This window comes from Megalobrama amblycephala, linkage group LG2 (genome assembly GCF_018812025.1).
Source record: "Megalobrama amblycephala isolate DHTTF-2021 linkage group LG2, ASM1881202v1, whole genome shotgun sequence".
NCBI lineage: Eukaryota > Metazoa > Chordata > Actinopteri > Cypriniformes > Xenocyprididae > Megalobrama > Megalobrama amblycephala.
Window position 1 is genome coordinate 4085985 of NC_063045.1, and position 23439 is coordinate 4109423.

Consider the following 23439-nt stretch of genomic DNA (forward strand, 5'->3'; position numbering starts at 1 on the left):
CAAACAGGTTATGCTATGACAGTGTGAATAGTATGGTGTTCATATTGTGCCATAATTAAACAAACAAATCCAGCATTTTGTAAAGAAACACAATCTGCTTTAAGTATATAAATATCCCCATTGTTCATTGTTATTTACTGCAGTCATGGCATCAAAACCCATTGAAGTGGCAGCTCTGGGAAGACCTCTGTATCCTGGTATGCTGTATGACTGCCGCAGTGATACCTTCATTCCAGGTGCTGTAAAATGCTTTTTATTCCCTTTTTCATCCAAATGTGAATCAACAAAACTATACATGTGTGGTTATTTTGAGACATAAGCACTCAAATATTACATTAGTACTCTTACAGATGTAACCGGTGGCTCGCGCAGCCATCGACACCGGTTATGAAAAACTTTGTCTGCGTTGTGTAGCTTTGTGGTTGTTGGACACAGGACAACAGTAAGCAGCTTGTTGGATCTTTTATTCTGGTACAAGAGAACATATGCAGCCTCTGTGAGTGAATTGCTCTCGTTCTCTCTTTCCCATTCAGTTACAATGTAGAAAGGGGCAGAATAGGAACATGAAACATAAATCAAGTAAAGAAAAATCACATTATACAGGAAAATTGTATTAACAGATAAACATACCTGATACAAAAGTACATACTGTATGCAGCCTCTGTGAGTGAATTGCTCTTGTTCTCTCTATCAAATAAATATGATGTACACATCATGTGATGACCATGTGCTCATTTCCACATATTAAGGTCAAAGACAAAAATAAACTAATAAATAGACGCCATTCTTCGTATGATGTAACAAGTACATCAGGTGTTATAGGAAGTGTTCCTGGTTCTGGCTGACCAAATTTATGCAGCCTAACAATTTACATGAACTGAATTATAGAAGTAGATATAATGTGTTATGTGTATGCCAGGTTAAAGAGATGCGTTTTTAGTCTAGATTTAAACTGACAGAGTGTGTCTGCTTCCCGAACAATGCTAGGAAGATTGTTCCAGAGTTTAGGTGCCAAATAGGAGAAGGATCTATCGCCTGCGGTTGATTTTGATATTCTAGGTATTATCAGCTGGCCTGAATTCTGAGATCGCAATAAACGTGAAGGACTATAATGCATTAAGAGCTCACTCAGGTACTGGGGAGCTAAACCATTTAGTGCTTTGTAAGTAATTAAGAAGATTTTAAAATCTATACGATGTTTAACAGGAAGCCAATGCAGTGACGACAGAACTGGGCTAATATGGTCATACTTCCTAGTAAGAACTCTAGCTGCTGCGTTTTGGACCAGCTGGAGTTTGTTTATTAGGCGTGCAGGGTAACTACCCAGTAGAGCAGTGGTTCTCAACCTTTTTTTTCCCAGTTCTTTCCCAGTTCAAAGACTCTGTCATCTGCAATCACAAAAGGACCATAACTATCACCAGTCATTACCATTGCTCATCTGTTCTATCCTGCTCACTGGTTTTATACTAAAGACTGCTTACCTGTTTACATCTGTGTCTGACCCCTCTGTATCATAACAATATTAATTTAATCCTATTTAATTTAAAAACAATCTTTTTTTAAAAATGTGGTCTGTGTATCATGAGCTGCATTTGCATTCGTGAAGGGCTGCAGGTTGAGAACCACTGCAGTAGAGCACTACAGTAACCTAGCCTTAGTTCCACATTTTTCATTGAGAGCATATGTTGTAGTTTAGATATATTTTTAATATGGAAGAATGCGGTTTTACAGATGCTAGTAACATGGCCTTCAAATGAAAGATTGGTATCAAAGAGCACACCCAGGTTCCTAACTGACGACGAAGACTTAACAGAGCAGCCATCATCAAGTGTTAGACAGTATTCTAGGTTATTATGTGAAGAAGTTTTTGGTCCAAAAATTAGAATCTCTGTTTTCTATGAATTTAGTAGTAGGAAATTTTGTGAATTGGTCAGTTTCGTCAGAAATATAGAGCTGAGTATCATCAGCGTAACAGTGAAAACTAACGCCATGCTTCCTAATGATATCTCCCAAGGGTAGCAACGGTCCTAGTACTGAGCCTTGCGGTACTCCATATTTAACTTGTGATCGATATGACTTCTCTTCGTTTACTACTACAAACTGATAACGGTCAGATAAGTATGATTTGAACCATGCCAATGCAATTCCACTAATGCCAACATAGTTTTTGAGTCTATTTAAAAGAATGTTGTGAAAATAAGATTAAGAGGAGCCAAATGAGTCCTACCTTTCTCATTCAGTTACAATGTAGAAAGGGAAGAGGAGAAAACAGAAAATTGGAAATAACCCTAAAGCCCCGGGTATACTTCAGCCATCCGCGTTCATGCACTGTCCGCATGACATAATTTTCGTCATGCAGAGGGCTCACGGCCGGCCGCACACCCCGTCTGCGTGCAGCCCAAATTTCGAGATCGCGTGGACAGTGTGCGTGCAACAGCGCATGGGCAAGCAGGACAGACGAGTCCACTAGGTGGCAATACGCACAGTACTGAGCACAATGTGCAGTTGTCGAAGAAGAGTGTGTAAAGAGTGATTCAAAAATAAGATGAGTAAACTCAGAAGCATGCCTTCTTTGATTCCTGTTCTCTTGGTGTATCTTCTGAACTATTCTTCTCTGATCCTGCCCAGTGAATGTCCGGTTGATGACACGATGTCTGGTAATAGTATAGAAAAGTTGTACTGCGCATGTGTCGAACTCAGTCATCTGCGCGCATCCTTGGTTTAGTATACTTTGAAAGATGCGCGGACACGACTATGCGTGTGACGTGTCCGGGCGCGAAAAGTGAAGTATACCCGAGGCTTAACCCTAACAGGAAACAGGAAATTATGTTGGCTTATAATATCACATCAATTAAAAGGGAAATCGCTCACATTTCAATCAGGCAGTCACATCAGGAATATGCAAAAAAACAATTGTGTATCAATTTTAATCAAGAATACATATATTTAACAGTATACTTTCTGTACGTTACAAAGATACAAAATCGGCATGTTACCTTCAACAGTACATTGTGTCCTCATGTGTAACTGTTAAAGCCATTTCTCATTTCAGGTGTTACTCTGTGGGATAAGAAGTCACTGAGTGAAGATTTGGACATTCATCCACAGCCCATGACAAATTTGAAGTTCAGTAGCTCCGACTCTCTCTCTAGTAAGTCCAGCCTCCTGGATGTAAGCGCTTCCCTGAAGGCCAGCTTCTTGGGAGGACTGGTGGAGGTGGGAGGATCTGCCAAGTTTCTCCGTGACACCAAATCCTCAAACCAACAGTCCAGAGTTACAATGAATCACAAAGAAACCACCAGATTCGAACAGCTCACCATGACCCAGCTGGGCCAGATCACCTACCCTGAGGTGTTTGACCAGAAAACTGCGACTCATGTGATCACGGCTGTACTGTACGGAGCTCAGGCTGTCATGGTGTTTGATCGGACATTTTCAGAAGAGGAAAACAAGCAGGAGATTGAGGGAGAACTGAATGTCATGGTCAAGAACATCCCTGAATTTTCTATTGAGGGAAAAGGAGCTCTAGAAATGACAGATGGGGATAAGAAAGTGGCTGAGAGAATCTCCTGCACATTTTATGGTGACGTCCGCCTTGATCAGAACCCAACCACTTACATGGAGGCCCTAGAGGTGTACAAGAAGCTCCCCACTATCCTCAAGGAGAATCCAGATAATGCAGTTCCAATAAAAGTCTGGCTCTATCCTCTTTCTCTTCTGGATACAAAAGCAGCTCAGTTGGTGAGAGGAATCACCACACGTCTGGTTTCCAACACTGAAGATATAATAGAGGGGCTGTTGGAGGCAGAGAGGACATGCAATGATCTCTCCAGAAATCCACTGGTAAATGTTTTCAGAGACATCAAAGAGAGGCTCAGTTTTTTTCAGGGCTCTCTCAACATTTACAAAACAGTGCTCATGAAAGCAGTGGCCAGAGTCTTGCCTGCTATACGAGGAGGAGGGATGGAGGAGAAGTCGCTGGAAGACATCCTGAAGATCCACTACAGCTCCCCTTTCAATGCTGACATGCTTAACCAGTGGTTAGATGATGCCAAGTTTGAACTTGATCTCTTGAGTTCTCAAACCAAGATGCTAGAGGGAATCAAAACTGAAGACTCAAACCATCTCAACATCCTCCTCCTTAATCCTGATATTGATGTTGTGGTGTGCTTGACCTTCACATCTCTGAAGTATGAAGACCAGTATCTTTCAAACCTGAAGGAGTTTCTGGAATCAGAAGAGTTCAAGAAGCTAGATGAGGTAGTGAAAAAGAGCTCTAGCATGTTCCTATCAGAAGAGTGGTTCAATGATCCTGATGTCATCTCAAAGATGAGAGAGAACTTATCTCTTTTCAAAAGTTTTTCAGAGGCTAACAAAGATGAAAGGAGATACAGATTAATTATTTCTGACATCTCCGATCCATCCAGTCCAGGCTCCTCCATCTATCTGTATGAAAAAGGGAAGCTGACAGACACACAGTTCCAGCCCGTGTCGAAGCCTCCCCCAGCAGAAGTGAAGGAGGTCCTGAAGCACAGTGTGTCCCTGAAACTGCAGAAGTCCCCGACTGGAGAAACTGTGCAGTACAGAGTGGAGTACAAGCAGGTGAAAGAGGAAGAGTGGCTTGTCAAAAACACACCTGATGAAGACTTTACTCTGACTGGATTGAAGTTTGGACAGCAGTACCGGATCCGCTACAGGATTGTGGGTAAAGTGGGAGTGAGTGAAGCCAGTGACACTATCGGCCCCATACCGCCTTCAGGTAAGTTCCATATTTTGCATTAATCTTTATCTTTTTAAAATTTATATATATAATATGCTTCATGTTTGGATTGACAATCATATTTCCTAACAGGTGTGGCTATTAATAAATGTGTAGCATGTTTCACATTTTACTGTATATAAGAACATATTATTTCCTTTGTTCATGTTGTTACAAATATTCTGTAAAGACAGAGTATATTATGTATTTAATGTAGGTTACTGTACTTAATCAGATGACATTCACAATAATCAATACAAAGCCTTGAACAAGTGAAAACCAATAGGACATTTAAAAATATAGCTAATAAAAAACAACAAACTGTTACATGTACTGGTAGAAGGATGAGGCAGATACGGATTTCCACAATAACAGACGTTCTTTTACTAAACAAAGGCAAGGAATACCAAACATACACACTAAGCAAAACAGAGAACGGACAATGAGTGAAGGGAGTGAGTGCAATATAAAGGGAGTGCTGATGATCAAGTCCAGGTGCAGGTGATGAGTGATGATAGGAGATGACGAGGGAAGTGAGTGCAGGTGTGGAGAACAGGAGGATCATGGGAAACGTAGTCCAGGGAAACAAGGGATATGTGACATTACCCCCCCCTCCCGGTAGGCGCGCCGTAGATGGAACAACCGGGAGGGGGGTGGGCTCCCTGGAGACCTCATGCCGGTGCAGGGGGAGGAGCAGACTGGAGTGGAGGTCTCCAGGGCGGGTGCAAGAACCATGGTGGGTCAGGGGCCGAGGGCAGCCATGGCGGGTCAGGGGCCGAAGGTAGCCATGGCGGGTCAGGGGCCGAGGGCAGCCATGGCGGGTCAGGGGCCGTGGGCAGCCATGGCGGGTCAGGGGCCGTGGGCAGCCATGGCGGGTCAGGTGCAGCGGACTGCTGAAAAGTCTTAGAGTCCAGGCAACGCGGAAAGTCCGTCGGACCATGGTGACACCGGCGGCTACGCCGACCGAGGCGTAGGCAGGGCTCCAGAAGGCCGCAGCAGAGCCAGGACGACAGACGACACAGGGAGAACAGGAGGGAGTGCAGAAGCTAACAGAACAGAGGGACGGAGTGAATATGAAGGAGTGCAGTCCTGAGGTGAGGGCAGGCTGATGAATGACAAATGTTTGACCAGAGGAAGGATGGAGACTGGTGAAGCTGGTGGACTGATGGGCCATGGTGGAGACGAGGGAGGTTGGAGCCAAGGTGGAGGTAATGGAACAGAGGGCCGAGGTGGAGTACTGGACGAAGGGGCTTGAGGTGGAGGTGCAGTGTGGACACAAATAGGAGGAGGCGGGAGAGGGAGGCAGGGAGGGAACACAGTTTTAGGGCTGGAGACCAGCGGGGAGACAAAAAGTTCAAATTTAGTAGCTGGAGCGGGCTCGTAGCAGGCTGGCTCGGCGGCGGCCGAAGCAGAGAGCTCGGCGAATGAGACTGGAGATACTGGCTTAGCAGCTGAGACTGGAGATACTGGCTTAGCAGCTGAGACTGGAGATACTAGCTTGGCGGCTGAGACTAGAGATAATGGCTCGGCGGAGACTGGAGAAATTAGCTCTGCGGAGACTGGAGAAACTGGCTCGGCAGAGACTGGAGAAATTAGCTCAGCGGAGACTGGAGAAACTGGCTCGGCAGAGACTGGAGAAATTGGCTCGGTAACAAAGTCAATAAGCCAGGCCGCATTACATGGCGGCTCGTGTGAGGCTGGAGCCTCCTTGGTGAGGGCTGGGGCAGCTTTTTTCCTCCTCCTCCGCTTTTTGGACCCAGGGGAGGAGTGTGGGTCCAGCGTGGGACAGGCAGGGAGTTCACTGGAGGGATGAAACTGGATGAAACAAACACTCATCCTGAACCTCTTCAACTAGGAATTTGGAGCCATTTAAACACAAAATTAAATTGATAGTTTCGCTTAAGGAGAAACGATAATCAGGTTCATCAAAACGGATAGTGTTGTCGTCCAGTCCTCCTAGAAACAGGGCGATCAAATTAGCGTCTGGCCAGTCAGTCAAAAAAGCGAGCTCAACGAACTCCTCCACATACCTCTCCAGCGAACGACCAACCTGCAAGAGCCAGATGAGACGATCGCCGGCCGTCATGGAAGTGGGAGGCATGGGAGAAGCTGGAGCCAGGGAGCAGAGGAAAGTATCCATCTTTCTTGTGGAAAATCCAGCAGTTTAAATGTCCGTTCTTCTGTTACGTGTACTGGTAGAAGGATGAGGCAGATACGGATTTCCACAATAACAGACGTTCTTTTAATAAACAAAGGCAAGGAATACCAAACATACACACTAAGCAAAACAGAGAACGGACAATGAGTGAAGGGAGTGAGTGCAATATAAAGGGAGTGCTGATGATCAAGTCCAGGTGCAGGTGATGAGTGATGATAGGAGATGACGAGGGAAGTGAGTGCAGGTGAAGAAACAGGAGGATCATGGGAAACGTAGTCCAGGGAAACAAGGGATATGTGACACAAACGGCTCATAATTAAAACAAAACTGTAATGATTGGTCAAACAGGTTTGAATCCAAATGCAAGCTTTTATTGTGCAGGTGCGTTGTCGAACAGGGGCAGACAGGAACAGCAAGGGACAGGCAAAATCATGGTCACAGTATAGGCAGAAGTCGAGGCAGGCAGATATCACTCACAGGTCAGGAAACAATATACAGTCCAAAGGTAGGCGGCAGAGAATCTTAAACAGGTAACAGACAGGATCGGTAAAAGGCAGGCAGACAGACAGACAGACAGACAGACAGACAGACAGACAGACAGACAGACAGAATAACAATGCTCGGAATTGTAACCGAGGAAAACAAGACTTCGCAATGATGTGATGTGAATGAGAGTCTTTTATAGTCCGGTTAATGTGCTGCAGCTGGGTGTGGTGATTACTGATTAGTGTGGAGTGTGTGCAGATGACTGGCAGGGAGGATTATGGGAATTGGAGTCCGGGAAGTGACAGGAATCGTGACAAAAACACACAAACAACAAATAATCATCTTAAAACACAAAACCATCGACTCTTATGCCCACTGTAGCACACATTTTCACTTAATCCATACATTTATGGATAACGATAATACACACTGCTTACTCATAGTCACACAATGTTGATGTTCGAGAACACAGTATAACAATAATGATTTGCACCATTGGTTGTGTGATTTACTGTTAAAGGTTTTTTTAGCTGGTCTGAACTAAAGTGGATGACATGTTACTTATGATATTTCCCGGTGAGACTTTTTATTTTGGTCATTTTGGTCAAGATGTAGAATCTGTAATTATGATGTAACTATCTATACATCTTTCTGTCCGTTTATCTATCTATTCATCTGTCTATCTATTTGTCTGTCTGTCGCTGTCCGTAATACATAATACTGTAATAAAGACAAAGTCACAGTTGAATCTACATTGTCAAGTAGCAGGAGTTGTCTCTAAGTCTCAAGCCAAAAAAACAAAAAAAAGACAGTATTGCAAGTTCTTGTGCTGTTCAATACATTTTCTGCAAAGTTAGGTGAAGAATGAAAAATAAATTAGTTTGAAGTAAACAGAGCCTTTAAGAGATGTTTTTTTTTTTTGTAACACATAACTTACATTTGACCGACCTTTATTTTATTTACTCTGTAAATGCTGTAATGCTAATAACATCAGTTAATGATGAAATAGTGTTCACTTTACATTAAGGTTCACAAATTCCATTAATAAATGCTTTGTTGAATGTAAGTAATGATAGTAAAGTGCATATAAACATGAACATCATATCTGTTAATGTTCAGATAGTTTCCACTTCAGAATTATGTTTCCAGCCCAAATCAATGCCTTAATAATAAATAATGCTGAATAGGTACACAAAGACATTTTTACCTTTAGAGTAAGATGAGTTAGAAATGTGTCAAATGCTACATAAACTAATGTAAATATGTACAGTAAGTTAACCTTAAAACATTAAGGCTATTTACAGGCATTGTTCATGATTAATTCATGTTAACTAATGCATTAACTAATGTTGAACTATGTGTGCTGTTAACGTGAATAGATGCATTAATACAAGCGTGAGTTAACATTAACAAACATTAACTAATGCTGAACAGAGGTGTTGTTCATGGTTCCCTTTCGAGCGCTTTGGGAACACCTCTGCGTGATTGCGTCGTGAAGCACATGTGAAATCTGTCCAATGGCGTGACGGAACGTAATAGGCGGGTGACGTCATGACCAGGAAACTATAAAGCACACCTGACCCAAACAGAGTTAGTTTCTGTGTCTTCAGTAAGCGCTATATGTGAAACTGTCTGTCTTATTTACTGTTGTTTGTCTACCAAGTCATTCAAGCACACACATTTAAGACATTATGGCGACTAAACTAGTGCAGCAATTCAGGCCGTGTGCACCTCCTTGTCCTCACTACATCACGGTGGGAGATGCACACAAGCTTTGTGTTGTTTGCCTGGGAGTGGAGCATGCACAGTCAGCTCTCGAGGGAGCTGGCTGTGTACACTGCGAGCAAATGTCAATGAAGACGCTCCGCTCCCGCCGGGCGCTTTTCAAGGAAAGCCCCGCGGCTCGGGTACCGCTGCTGCCGAAGCACAGCGAAGGCTCGCGTCGTGGGGCTCGCAAATGGATCTTGCAGAGGGGTTAGAGACGGGCCCGCCCTTTCTCTGCCTTTACCTGCAGGACCCAGCGCTTCATTTCAGGAGGCAGAAGCACGCTCTGCGCCGATGCTGCAGCGCTCCAGTTCCGAGGAATTGGACGTTGTTAGTATCGATCAAAGTGAAAGTTATGAGTAGCCACCACACATACAAACATATGAAAAAGAGAAAGAGTTAGTGGAGGTTGTTACTAGAGCAGTGGCCAGATATAAGCTGGCCGACCGAGAAACAGGAAGCTCGTCAAGCGAGTTTATTAAACGAGCGCTTTCTTCCATCTCGCGCACAACCTCCTCGCCGGGGCTTGCCTTTTTTTCCCGAGGTGTGGAGGTCGTGGAACAGACCCGCGTCCTATCTGGTCTTTAGTCCGCAGATATCTAATTACAGTAATATAATGGGACTAAAAAGGCATGGTTATGTGGAAATGCCACGGGTGGAAGAGAGATGCTCGCAAGCTATCTCTCCCCCGAGTCGGCAGCCTCCCTAAAAGCCCCAAAATTACCCACTAAGCCACTACGTACATCTTCAGCTTTACTGGGTAAAGCGTACTCGGCAGCAGGTCAGACGGCAGCCTATTTACATACTATGGCTGTCCTCCAAGCTTATTAATCCGACCTGCTTAAAGACCTAGATGAGGATGGGGAAGTCAGTCGCGAGGCATTTACAGAGCATAGAAAAGCAACAGATCCTTCTCTCCGTGCTACCAAGGAGACCGCCAGATCAATAGGGCAGTCTATGGCAGCCCTGGTGGCCACGGAGAGACATCTATGGCTCAACCTCGCCGACATGAAAGATAAAGATCGGTCTTTTCTTTTTGATGCTCCACTAACACCACCTGGCCTCTTCGGCGACTCAGTCAACACAGTCGTTGAGAGGTTTCAGGAAGCTAAAAAACAGACAGCTGCTTTTTCTAAATTTCTTCCCCGCCGATCTCAGGTCTCTGGGACTGCTAGTCAAAAAGTGCAGTCCCAGCCGAGTACGAGCTCCTCATATCGGGCGCAACAAAAAGTGAGCGTTGCTTCCCGCACCCACCCACAGAAAGACTGGGGGTCGGGTCAGCGCTCACAACCGCCAGTGGTATCAGGCTTTTGAGGGCTGTCCCCACCGGGGTGAGTCGGTGTCCACCTTAGTGCATGGTGCCCGTCTCCCCTTGGTGCCCTCAGGGGGTTGTTCTGCCAACCCTGCCACCTCGTGGGCTTCAGGGCGCAGAGGCTCTCAACGAACGTATATCCCAGCGTTCACCCGGCAATGTAGTGGCGCTGGGGTGTTCGCTCCCTCCGAGGAGGGATCAAAAATGGCCAGTTCGGTTGCTTCCTGCCGGTTCGCTGCTTCAGGACACTGGGCTAGTCATACATCAAACACCAGAGGTCTGTCTTGAGAGACTGATTCCCTTAGTAGATTTTTTGGCAGCGTGGAAACTTCTGTCAAACGTATCTCAATGGGTCCTGCACACAGTAGAATTTGGATACAGAATTCAGTTTGGGTTGTGACCGCCCAAGTTCAACGGGGTGCTTTTCACCGAGGTGAGCCCCGAGCAGGCTCTGGTTATGGAACAAGAAGTACAGACTCTCTTGCGAAAAGAAGCTATAGAAAGGGTTCCTTCTCCCTGCAAGGTGTCAGGGTTTTACAGCAGGTACTTCATAGTTCCGAAAAAGGATGATGGGTTGCGTCCCATTCTAGATCTGCGCCTATTGAATCGCTCTGTCAAGAAGCTCAAGTTCAGAATGCTAACTCTGAAACACATTGTGTCACAAATCAAGTCCGAGGACTGGTTTGTCACGATAGATCTGAAAGACGCATACTTTCATATACCCATCCTACCTCAACACAGGAAGTTCCTGAGGTTCGCTTTCGGGGGCGAAGCGCACCAATATCGGGTTCTTCCCTTTGGCCTAGCTTTATCTCCCTGCTCCATCACAAAATGCATGGATGCAGCTCTGGCTCCGTTGCGACTCCAGGGCATCCACGTGTTGAATTACATAGACGACTGGTTAATTCTAGCACAGTCAGAAGAATTGGTGGTTCTTGCCCATATGAAGCATCTGGGGTTACGGCTAAACACAAAGAAGAGTGTACTTTCTCCAGCTCAGAGAACCTCTTTTCTAGGCGTAATTTGGGATTCAGTGTCAATGCAAGCACGTCTATCGCCAGCTCGCATAGAGGCCATTCTCATAGCCGTAAACAAGCTGAAGCTAGGTCAGTCACATACTGTGAAACAGTTTCAGAGACTGTTAGGTCTGATGGCAGCTGCGTCCAACGTGATACCTTTTGACCTGCTGTACATGAGACCTTTGCAGTGGTGGCTCAAAACCAAGGTGTTTCCGTTTTGCATGGTCAAGATCACGCGGCGATGCCTTCGTGCTTGTGTCATGTGGAAAAAACCTTGGTTACTTTCCCAAGGCCTGGTGTTGGGGGCTCCTTGTCGTCACGAAATGCTAACGACGGATGCATCCCTCACTGGCTGTGGGGCGGTCATGAGTGGCTGCTCGACTCAGGGTCTGTGGAGGGGTCATTATCTTTCCTGGCACATAAACCAGTTGGAGATGATGGCTGCGTTCCTGGCACTCAAACATTTCCTCCCAGATCTCAGGGGCCTTCATGTGTTGGTCCGTACGGACAACACAGCGGTGGTCTCTTACATAAACCATCAGGGGTGTCTGTGGTCGCGCCCCTTATGCAAGTTGGCACACCAGATCCTTCTGTGGGCCCAGGGGAAGTTGCTGTCAGTCAGGGCAGTATACATCCCAGGGCGTCTGAATCAGGAAGCAGACATCCTGTCGAGGCAGGGGCTGAGGCCCGGGGAGTGGAGACTCCACCCTGAGGTGGTGGAGCTCCTTTGGGAGCGCTTCGGGAAAGCGGATGTGGATCTGTTTGCGTCTCTGGAAACGACCAAGTGTCGTGTATTTGTATTTCTCCCTCACACATCCAGCCCCTCTGGGGTTGGACACCATGGTGCAGACATGGCCGAGGCCGCGTCTGTACGCCTTTCCCCCGATTGCTCTGCTGCCGGGAGTTTTGGAGAGAGTGCGCCAAGACTGGGTCCAGTTGCTATTACAGTTTTTCTTGATTGTTTACACACATTTTCTGAAAGCATGCCTCATACTCTCAGAACTCTACACACAAATCAAAAAACACACACACAATGGGCAAAACCCCTCAATTCTCCTGCAAAATGAAACTTTACATTCAAAACAATGTTCTTTCTTCTCAAAATGGTATTTTGTTTTCAAATGACACACACAAACCATCATATGAATAGACATTTATAAGAACCAGTTGAACACTGATGTGCTCTATGTAAAACACTATGATGAATGGAAAACACTTCTCCATTCATCATAATGACTTTGGTCAAGTCAAGTCAAGTCAAATTTATTTATATAGCGCTTTTACAATTGGTAATTGTTTCAAAGCAGCTTTACATATTAGAAGCACAGAAAAAAGGGAAGTGGTTAAAAATAAGCTGTACAAGCAAGCGTGGTAATATGTAACATATACAAGATGGTGCTACATTAAGCCAATGTCGGCTGACTCCCAGGGGTGGAAAAAAACCCCTAGGAGAAAACCCAGCGTGGGAAAAAAGTCCTAGGAGGGAAAAAACCCCTTGGAAGATATATATAATATATGTAAATGGATATGGAGATCAAAATCTGAATTATACATTTTTATTATAGAGATTAAAAATAGATTATATATAAATATATGTAAGCGGATACGGGGATTAAAAATCTAAATTATAGATGCAGCCAGAACTGAATCTGTAGGCCCATTGTCTCCTGGGCTGCGTTGTAGTCAGGTCCAGACACAGGTTCTCCATCTGATCTGGATACGGCCTGGATCCAGCACCCGGCAAACCTCGGGATAAGCAGAGAGACAGATATTAGCGTAGATGCCATTCTTATTCTGATGTACAGGTATATCTAGTGTTATAGGAAATGTTCTCGGTTCCGGCCGACCTAATTATTGCAGCGTAACAATCCTTTAACGGATTTGAAAAATGTTAATGTATTGATAATGTGTTATGTGTATGCAAGAGCAAAGAGATGTGTTTTTAGTCTAGATTTAAACTGACAGAGTGTGTCTGCTTCCCGAACAATGCTAGGAAGATTGTTCCAGAGTTTAGGTGCTAAATAGGAAAAGGATCTGCCGCCTTCAGTTGATTTTGATATTCTGGGTATTATCAACTGGCCTGAATTCTGAGATCGCAATAAACGTGAAGGACTATAATGCATTAAGAGCTCACTTAGGTACTGGGGAGCTAAACCATTTAGAGCTTTATAAGTAAGTAGCAAGATTTTAAAATCTATACGATGTTTAATAGGGAGCCAATGTAATGTTGACAGAACTGGGCTAATATGGTCATACTTTCTGGTTCTAGTAAGAACTCTAGCTGCCGCATTTTGGACCAACTGTAGTCTGTTTAAAAGCCGAGCAGAACAACCACCCAGTAGAGCGTTACAATAATCTAGTCTTGAGGTCATGAATGCATGAACCAACTGTTCCGCATTTGTCATTGAGAGCATATGTCGTAATTTAGATATATTTTTTAGATGGAAGAAGGCGGTTTTACAGATACTAGAAACATGACTTTCAAATGAAAGATTGGTATCGAAGAGCACACCCAGGTTCCTAACTGAGGACGAAGGTTTAATGGAGCACCCGTCAAGTGTTAGAGAGTATTCAAGGTTTTTTCGTGAGGAAGTTTTTGGTCCAAAGATTAGGATATCAGTTTTTTCTGAATTTAATAATAAGAAATTTCTTGTCATCCAGTTTTTAATGTCAGCTATGCATTCTGTTAGTTTTGTGAATTTGTAGGTTTCGTCAGGGCGCGAGGAAATATAGAGCTGAGTATCGTCAGCGTAGCAGTGAAAACTAACACCATGCTTCCTAATTATCTCTCCTAAGGGCAGCATGAACAGAGTGAAAAGCAACGGTCCTAGTACTGAGCCTTGTGGTACTCCATATTGAACCTGTGATCGATACGACATCTCTTCATTTACTACTACAGACTGATAACGGTCAGATAAGTACGATTTAAACCATGCCAAAGCAATTCCACTAATGCCAATATAGTTTTCAAGTCTTTATTTGGTTCAGTGTTACACTTACTACAGACAGTACATACATAAGTGTGTTGTAAAATATTTGTAGTATATATATATATATATATATATATATATATATATATAATAATTTTTATAGTCAGAACACACAAATACACGGTAACAAATATATTTTATTTTTCCAACAAAAACAATGTACAGTGCACATCCCAACCAACGCAAAGTTGCACATACAGTACAAAACAACAGAATAATTTACTGTATACATTTCCATTGTTGGCATCCATTGCTCCAAAACACAAGAGCTCACCTGTTGCCCTTTTATGCTAAAGCTCTGTTTGCTAATTGTAAAAATGTGTGACAGATGTTTGCCCATGTGATGACTCAGTGTGCATATTTGAATGGCAGTGTGTTCCTTGTGAAAACAAGAGATTTTTCTGCCTGAAAATTGTGCCAAATGCAGAGAATTGTGTGTAGTGTTTTGAAAAAAGTGTGTTTTAGAACTGCAATGTGAGTGTAAAGCAGGAATTGTGCTTGTAGTTTAGCAGAATTGGTTCAGGGGGTTGGTGCATGAGTTACATGTTGTGGTCATTGTGTCTCAAGTACCAATATTTGTGTGTAAACAATTGAGAAAAACTGTAATAGCCCCGTTTTGGCTGGGCCGAATTTGGTTTTCAGACCTTATGTCTCTCCTCGACGGCTCTCCCCTGGAGATTCCGATCAGGAGGGACCTACTCTCACAGGCGGGGGGCTCAATCCTTCACCCCCGCCCGGAGTTGTGGAAGTTGTGGGCGTGGCCTCTGAGGGGGCACAGCTCATAGATTCTGGTCTCCCTATTGAGGTAGTGGAGACCATGCTTCATTCCAGAGCTCCCTCCACGAGGAGGCTGTATTCCTTGAAATGGAATGTTTTCTCTTTATGGTGTAGAGAACATAATTTTGATACTTTTAACTACCCAGCCGGTACAGTTCTGGAGTTTCTTTAAGAAAAGTTTTCTTCTGGTTTATCTCCTTCTACGTTAAGGTCTACGTGGCAGCCATTGCGGCTTACCATGTGCATTTAGAGGGTGCTTCTCTTGGCAGACACCCATGGGTTACTCACTTCCTTCGTGGTACTCTGAGGTTGAGGCCTGCGGCATGTCAGAGAGTTCTGACCTGGGACTTGGCCATAGTGTTGGAGGGCTTATCTATTGCTCCGTTTGAGCCTATTGAAGAGGTTTATGTAAAGTTCCTCACTCTAAAGACTCTTTTCCTCCTCGCTATCTCGTCGTTAAAGAGAATTGGTGACCTTCAAGCCCTTTCGGTCTCTCCATCTTGCTTGGACTTTGCGCCAGGCATGGTCAAAGCCTTCCTCTTTCCTCGGGAAGGTTATGTTCCTAAGGTCCCCACTAATGTGGTGGGCCCTATTGTGTTGCAGGCCTTTTGTCCTCCTCCATTTCTGGATCCAGACCAGGAAAAACTTAATTTGCTGTGCCCTGTCAGGGCTTTGGATGCCTACGTTCACAGAGCTGCCCTGTGGCGTAAAACGAATCAACTGTTTGTGTGTTTTGGGGCCCCACGTATGGGGCACCCAGCATCCAAGCAAACGTTGAGTAAGTGGGTAGTCGAGGCTATCTCACTTGAGTATGAGTCTGCCGGACATCCTTCACCACTTAAGGTCCGTGCTCACTCTACTCGGAGTATGACGGCTTCTTTGGCCTTATTGTCTGGAGTGTCCCTCCAAGAAGTTTGTGATGCGGCTGGTTGGTCCTCGCCGCACACTTTTGTTAGGTTTTATAACCTAGATGTGGCCTCGACCCCGGGGTCAAGAGTGCTGGTGTCTTAGTGTGCGCTGGACAGTTTCACACGGACAGGCACTTGGTTCTATGGCGACATGGGTATCTCGCTCCCAAAGTGCTTAACGCAGCGTGAGTTACCTTGAAAAGGAACGTCTCAGGTTACGTATGTAACCATGGTTCCCTGAGAGGGAACGAGATGCTGCGTCACGTTGCCATACTCCCTGCATGCCTGTAATAGACTTACTTCGACTTTTCAAAAGCTATCTCTGTTTGGGTCAGGTGTGCTTTATAGTTTCCTGGTCATGACGTCACCCGCCTATGACGTTCCGTCACGCCATTGGACAGATTTCACATGTGCTTCACGACGCAATCACACAGAGGCGTTCCCAAAGCGCTTGACGCAGCTTCTCGTTCCCTCTCAGGGAACCATGGTTACATACGTAACCTGAGACGTTAGTCAGTGTTAACTAATGCATTAACTAATGTTAGCTAATACAACCTTAGGTGTTATCAAGACGCTCGTGTGCATCATACAGATGGAGAGAGATACATGCAATATGTTGTAAATGTACACAAGGAATTGTGTTTTTTTTAATAAACAACATAAAAAACATTTTTGCTGTATTTTTGTATTATTAGATTAATCTGGAAACTTATATATATATTATATATCGTTCATTGTTGAATGTGGCACCAGTGCAGTTTGTTCTCGACTCCTGATCTGATCCAGTAATTTACATATTTCAAAACTCTGGAAAATGTATACATTGTACAATTCATATTCTATATTAAACATTTATGGGACTGTAGATCATATCAAATACATGTAATTTGATGTTTTGTTTATTGCTGTAAATTATATGGGATGACGTTTGGAAAAATTGGAAAGGTTTTAAAAAAACATGTCAACCCTTTAAATCTTTAAATTGCGAGAAATAGCGGTGGACTGATAACAATATCCCTGCTGAAAAAATCAGTGTCTCTTTGAGAAAGACTAATAAGGAGGTCAAGGTTTAATCTAAGACTTATGAAGTGATATGATTACTGTGCATATGAGCAAAGTGAAATTTGAGCCCTATTCCCTCTCTAATCAGATCTGTGATCAGTTCATGTCTACAGAAGACAAATCAAATATGGTGACGTGTCAATAATGATATCAATCCCTCAGTAGAGGTTGTGTCAGGATTTGGGCTCTGTAAACAGCATTTCTCTAAATATCTTCTGTGTTGGAGAAGCTCCAAAAGATCTCATGATTCATCTGCTCTCAGAAATGATCCTCCATCATCTCATGTAGATCCTCATATTAGAAATATGTTAGTAATGATGCAGGGATGATTTTCTCCTGATTATAATCACACTCTTCATGTCTCTTGATTTCCACAGGAACTGATCCCAAGACCAGGAATGACTTCCTACAATGTAAGTCACTGAGAAAACTCATTGAGTGTGTTCATGTGAAAGAAGAGATGAAGAAGAGTTTTAGAGTCGATCGTGTATTGAAAATATTGAACATAAGGAGTTCAGATTAGGTTTGTAACGGTATGAGATTTCCATGGTATGATAACAGTCTCAGAAAATATCATGGTATCACGGTATATATTAAACAATCAATTATTAATATTATCATCAGTTAAAATGACCAATAAATTAATGAAAATGTTTGTTTTGTCTATTCAAATTTCAATAATCAAAAACAGTCAAGTAAATTTAATAAATGGATTAGATGAACAACTTTTATTTAATAATTTATTAAAATTCTGAAATTCTGGTTTGACTTAATTCTTCTAGCTTAGAGTTTCAGTGTATTTGACAATGGTTTTTCTCAAATAAAATGATGAAATACTTATTAAGCCTTATCTCAGAGAAACCTTGGATATGTTTGTGTTCATGTCCTCAGATAACGAGACGACAAACATGGAAAAAACAATAAGAGTGTATGTAGTAGTATGTAGTACACAAAACAGCGCAGGTCACTCACACAGACAGACACGCAATATATTTATACAGCAACATATATTTATTATATTATATTCATATATTTAAATATTCATATATTTATTATATTTTTTGCCCTTTATCTCAAATGCCTTGCTGGAGACGCTGGAATGGTTTTCAACATTTACCAAAGAATAACGAAAAACTGTAAAAGTACAAAATACAGAATTCTAAGAGTACAGAGTCAATAACACGTTCACAAAAGCACAACAAAGGCTCTTTACATTCCATAGAGGCTAGTTAACATTAAAGGGTTAGTTCACCCAAAAATGAAAATTATGTCATTAATGACTCACCCTCATGTCGTTCCAAACCCGTAAGACCTCCGTTCATCTTCAGAACACAGTTTAAGATATTTTAGATTTAATCCGAGAGCTTTCTGTCCCTCCATTGAAAATGTATGTACGGTAGACTGTCCATGTCCAGAAAGGTAATAAAAACATCATCAAAGTAGTCCATGTGACATCAGTGGGTTAGTTAGAAGTTTGTGAAGCATCGAAAATACATTTTGGTCCAAAAATAACAAAAACTACGACTTTATTCAGCATTGTCTTCTCTTCCGGGTCTGTTGTCAATCCGTGTTCACGACTCCGCAGTGACGCTGCTGACGTGTTATCTGGTGCTCCAGAGCTTCGTTTCAGTCTGAGGGAGACGCACGCTGTAAACAAAACAACCTTCGCAAACATGTCTAAGGATTTCGACACAGAGGAAGACTTTTTTGCTCAGCCATATTTATTTGAACCCGAATACACGGACGAAGAACTAAGAGCGATGGAAGAAGCTCCTACACAGCAGCAACCGCTGTCACAAGCTTCGGAAAGGCAAAGAGCAATGGAGACCTGGTGGTGTCACTGCGGATCGTGAACAACAAGTCAAGTCAAATTTATTTATATAGCGCTTTTACAATTGGTAATTGTTTCAAAGCAGCTTTACATATTAGAAGCACAGAAAAAAGGGAAGTGGTTAAAAATAAGCTGTACAAACAAGCGTGGTAATATGTAACATATACAAGATGGTGCTACATTAAGCCAATGTCGGCTGACTCCCAGGGGTGGAAAAACCCCCCTAGGAGAAAACCCAGCGTGGGAAAAAAGTCCTAGGAGGGAAAAAACCCCTTGGAAGATATATATAATATATGTAAATGGATATGGAGATCAAAATCGGAATTATACATTTTTATTATAGAGATTAAAAATAGATTATATATAAATAACAGACCCGGAAGAGAAGACAATGCTGAATAAAGTCGTAGTTTTTGTTATTTTTGGACCAAAATGTATTTTAGATGCTTCAAAAACTTCTAACTAATATATATATTGTGCTTCAATTGTGTATTCTTTCTGGCTGCGAGCCACGTCAAGAGCTCTGAATCAGACTATATATATATAATTTTTATCTGTATTTTTTATCTAGTTTGTATACAGATGCTGCAGTAGCCATGATCAAAATGAGTAGACGACCTTTGAAACTAAGCTTTAAAGGGTCATGAAACCCCCCTGTTTTACCCTGGTCGTTCACACCTCAAAGCTTAAAAACTCTGTTAAAATGGGCGTGTAAAGCTCTGGAAAAGTGGGAGTGTAGAGGAGGAGAAGAGGGGAGAGAACAACCAATGAAACAGAGACATACAACACACTCATTATACAGAATAATGAATATTAATATATGAGCACGGAGAAAATGACGACAAACTCCCAAGCACAAGGGAGAAATGTGAAAGAATATTTAATAGGGCTAATAATAGGCTACTTTGATTACGTTTACGAGCACTGCAGTCTCAAAATCAGTCTTTTATAATAATATAATGTGTCGTCGCGTTCAGATAGGCTACATCACTGTATCAGTGTCCAGTTTGCACATATAATTCATTTGAAGAAGACTTGATGAAATATGTGTGCATAACAACACCGTGCTGGTTAATGTTTGGTGCAGGAGAATGTGTGAAATAAAAACTTTAAACACGGATACTTTATTCTGTATGAACTATGTGTCACGCAGAGGTCGCGTTAACCGAAAATTATCCGTCATTGACGGAATTTTTTTATCAATGACGGAAAAATCTGAAGGCCGTCCGTCACGTTGACAGATTACACTCAGGGTGATCTATTGTAAATTGTAAGTGTAATTCACACCCCTGTCCAGTTGGTGGCGAGTGCGCTCCAATGTAGCAGCAGAGCACTGGATCCAGAACAAAAATGAAACTGGCACGAATCTTTTGCTATGCGTTTCATAACGCACAGGCGAGTACCCGGAAGCTATCTATCACGCCACATTAAAGAGTGCCAAAGCAGTATTTATTGCTTGAATTTCTTAATGAAATGGACAGAATTTGAAATCTGAGACTTTTGTTCCATATCAAAAGCAACACAAAGCGTTAAGCCTATTGCGATTTATTGGATGGGAGGCATACTATGCACTGTTTAATCATCAACTGAAAACAGCATATAGCCTACCAAGAGATCGACTGTGATTTACGAATTGATATTGGTCTTATGAATGTGAGCAAAACAGCAAGGAGACATTTTAATTGTTTATTAATAAAGTAATGTTTTCTGAATCAGTGTAGGCTACGAAGATTGACATTGCTGACTCTCGTCATCTTCTCATAGTGGACGCGCCTAGAGAGAGAATGCACTTCATTCGGTTTAGTCTAAATAATCAGAGAGCATATTTCTTTTCGTTAAAGTAGATGTTTAAAGCTTTCTATAGATTTATTTCTCATGTCTGTGAGGCAAGCAGCCGCTGAGTTTCGGTTCATTTAGCCTGTAAGACGCGCTCCAGTTCACGCGCCAGTGATCGCGCCCGCGCCGCGCATAATTATATTGCCTGCTATATTTGGTTCTTATTTATTACATCCAGGCAGTTGGTTCATGAAACACTGATTAAAATTAAGATACAATTTTTACAAAACAAAATTCACTTTAAAGAAAGACTTTCTACTAAATAAAACTTAATGAAGTGGTCAAAATCATGTCTGACCCACTCCATGTGTCCAGATATATTGCGCATGATCCATCTTACTCATGCTGTTCACTTTTCATAATCAAATAGATGAATTTAAAACATAACATAGGACTATTTAAACATAAATATGAAACTATGTTTTCTTTAATGGCTACAACACGTAGCCTACAGTACAGAGAAATTTCATGTTAAAGTAAAAGTTACGCAGTCTAATCTAATAATCTGTTCTTCAAAATAAATGGATAAGCCTATTGTCCAGTAGGTTCATAATTAAAAATGAAAATGTGAACAAAAATAAAATCAATTAAATGTGTTATTATAATTAAAATATGAAAATGAAAATGACGGGTAAAAACAGATTATGACGGAATTTTTACGACCCTGTCCGTCAAAATAACGGACAATGTTAAAGTCTAGCGCAACCTCTGGTGTCACGTGGCTAGTGTTATTAAACTCATCGCGGAGCTCCGCGCTGAAACCGAGCATATGCGCGCTCCGCCTGTATATCATAAAAACAATCGTATTTTTCATGTGTTCGTATTCAATCTCCAGTTCTGACCGCATCGCGAGCAAAATACAAACAACACTCATGTGCTGCTGTGCTGAGGGAAACAGCCTACGGCTCGCGTGTTTGAACGCAGCTAGAGCAGACAGAGGGGAATGAGCCGCACTTTTGTGACATTTGAATTCTCCGCTGTAATGCGATCTCACGCAAACATATTTTCCATTTGTGCTGGTAGATTACAGCAAAACAATCCACATGCACACAAACCTCTGCTCTGGTCGCGTCTCAGGAAAACACATTGTGTTGTAGCACTGAGGAAACGAACACCAACGATATGTCTCTGAACGACAACAGACTGAGGCGAGAGAAGTGACACTTCGTCATGCATAATACCGCAATTATAATCTTATGCATACTACAGCGCAGTGATTGGATTAAATGAGCTTTATGTCATGAATATATGTCGAGAATCGCTCGAAACGGTCTACGTCAGCATGTTCGACCATGCCCATACTTGGGCCGAAAGCACACGATGACGTCAGATTTTGTGACGTTGCTCCGACTCAGCTTTTCAAACAGGAAGACAGAAATCGCTCTGAAAAATGCAAAAATAAGTATTTTTCACTTATGAATAACATTAATGAGTACCTTTAGTGTTTTCAATGATGTGCAGCCTATACATATCTGTTTACATCTCAAAAAAAGTGTTTTGGGCTTTCATGACGCTTTAAATAAAAATTGTATCTGTTATATTGTTATGCCAGTAGCTGGCGACCAGTGGCTGTTAAAATGCATTTCATTCATTTCATTTTTTTTTTCATGATGAATTCTCTAAATTAATAATAATAAAAAATGATTAGACTCATCTATTACAGTTTAGACATTTATAAATTAATTTTGAACATTAAATAAAACATTTTGTCAGAAACTCAAGTAAATTAGCCCTACATATTAATTTGTTTGATTGTGTAAATTGCTTTTTGAATCGTGGAAAAACCGTGATCTCTATTCTAAAAAATCTAGATTATCCAGAGTCATAAATCCCCAGAGCCATTTTGATTACTCTTTGATATAGTCCTATTTGATAATGAGTAGTTCACTAAATATAATAATTCAATAAGCATCTATTTAGGCTACAATAATCACTTAACTTTAAAAAATATTAAATATTTTTATTACCTATCTAGAGAGCTGGCTGACTACAGTAGGCTAAGTTTGAAACTGATATAATTTGTACATGGAGTTATTATAAAAGATACTTATTTCTTTACAACTTATAGTTGTTATTTTAACAGTCAGTTATGTAAGTTTGAAGGTTAATAGCTTCTAGCAACATTAAGTCCAGGAGAGAAGACAATTCTAGAGAAAAAGCATGTCTGATTTACATGGAACAAAGTTTGAGCGAGAGCAAATAACGCCACGAAACTGCCTCAAATGAACTATAACGACGAGAAGAAAGCTGTGCGCGCTGCAGTCAGAGGTTCTTGATTCTCTGACGACTTTTTATTGGTTAAAATGAATGGAGAGTATCTGAGCCCGAGCACCCACCGGATTTCACTGCATTGAGATGCGCGTCTCGGAAACGGGAAGAATCGGCTGCCGCTTCACATTGCCACTCACCGCATAATCATGAACTCTCACGCACAAAGATAATAACAGCGTGAAATAAGCAAACCATTAAGTCTAAAAACAGTTGTTGCATTTTACCGCGCAGCATGCAGCAGTGTAACAAATCAACGTGAAAATAAC

General features: G+C 42.2%; 1 protein-coding gene across 1 annotated transcript in view; it reads left to right on the plus strand.

Annotated features, from left to right (window-relative positions):
• Window positions 1-142: 142 nt before the first annotated feature.
• The window catches only part of LOC125258510 (neoverrucotoxin subunit beta-like), a 27664-nt gene continuing 4367 nt past the window's right edge, over window positions 143-23439 (plus strand). Inside the window, exons 1-3 of the mRNA XM_048175495.1 lie at window positions 143-236; window positions 3053-4759; window positions 17613-17648. Coding sequence (XP_048031452.1) covers window positions 146-236; window positions 3053-4759; window positions 17613-17648 — 1834 coding nt within the window. The 5' untranslated portion in view covers window positions 143-145. The remainder of the gene's footprint in view (window positions 237-3052; window positions 4760-17612; window positions 17649-23439) is intronic.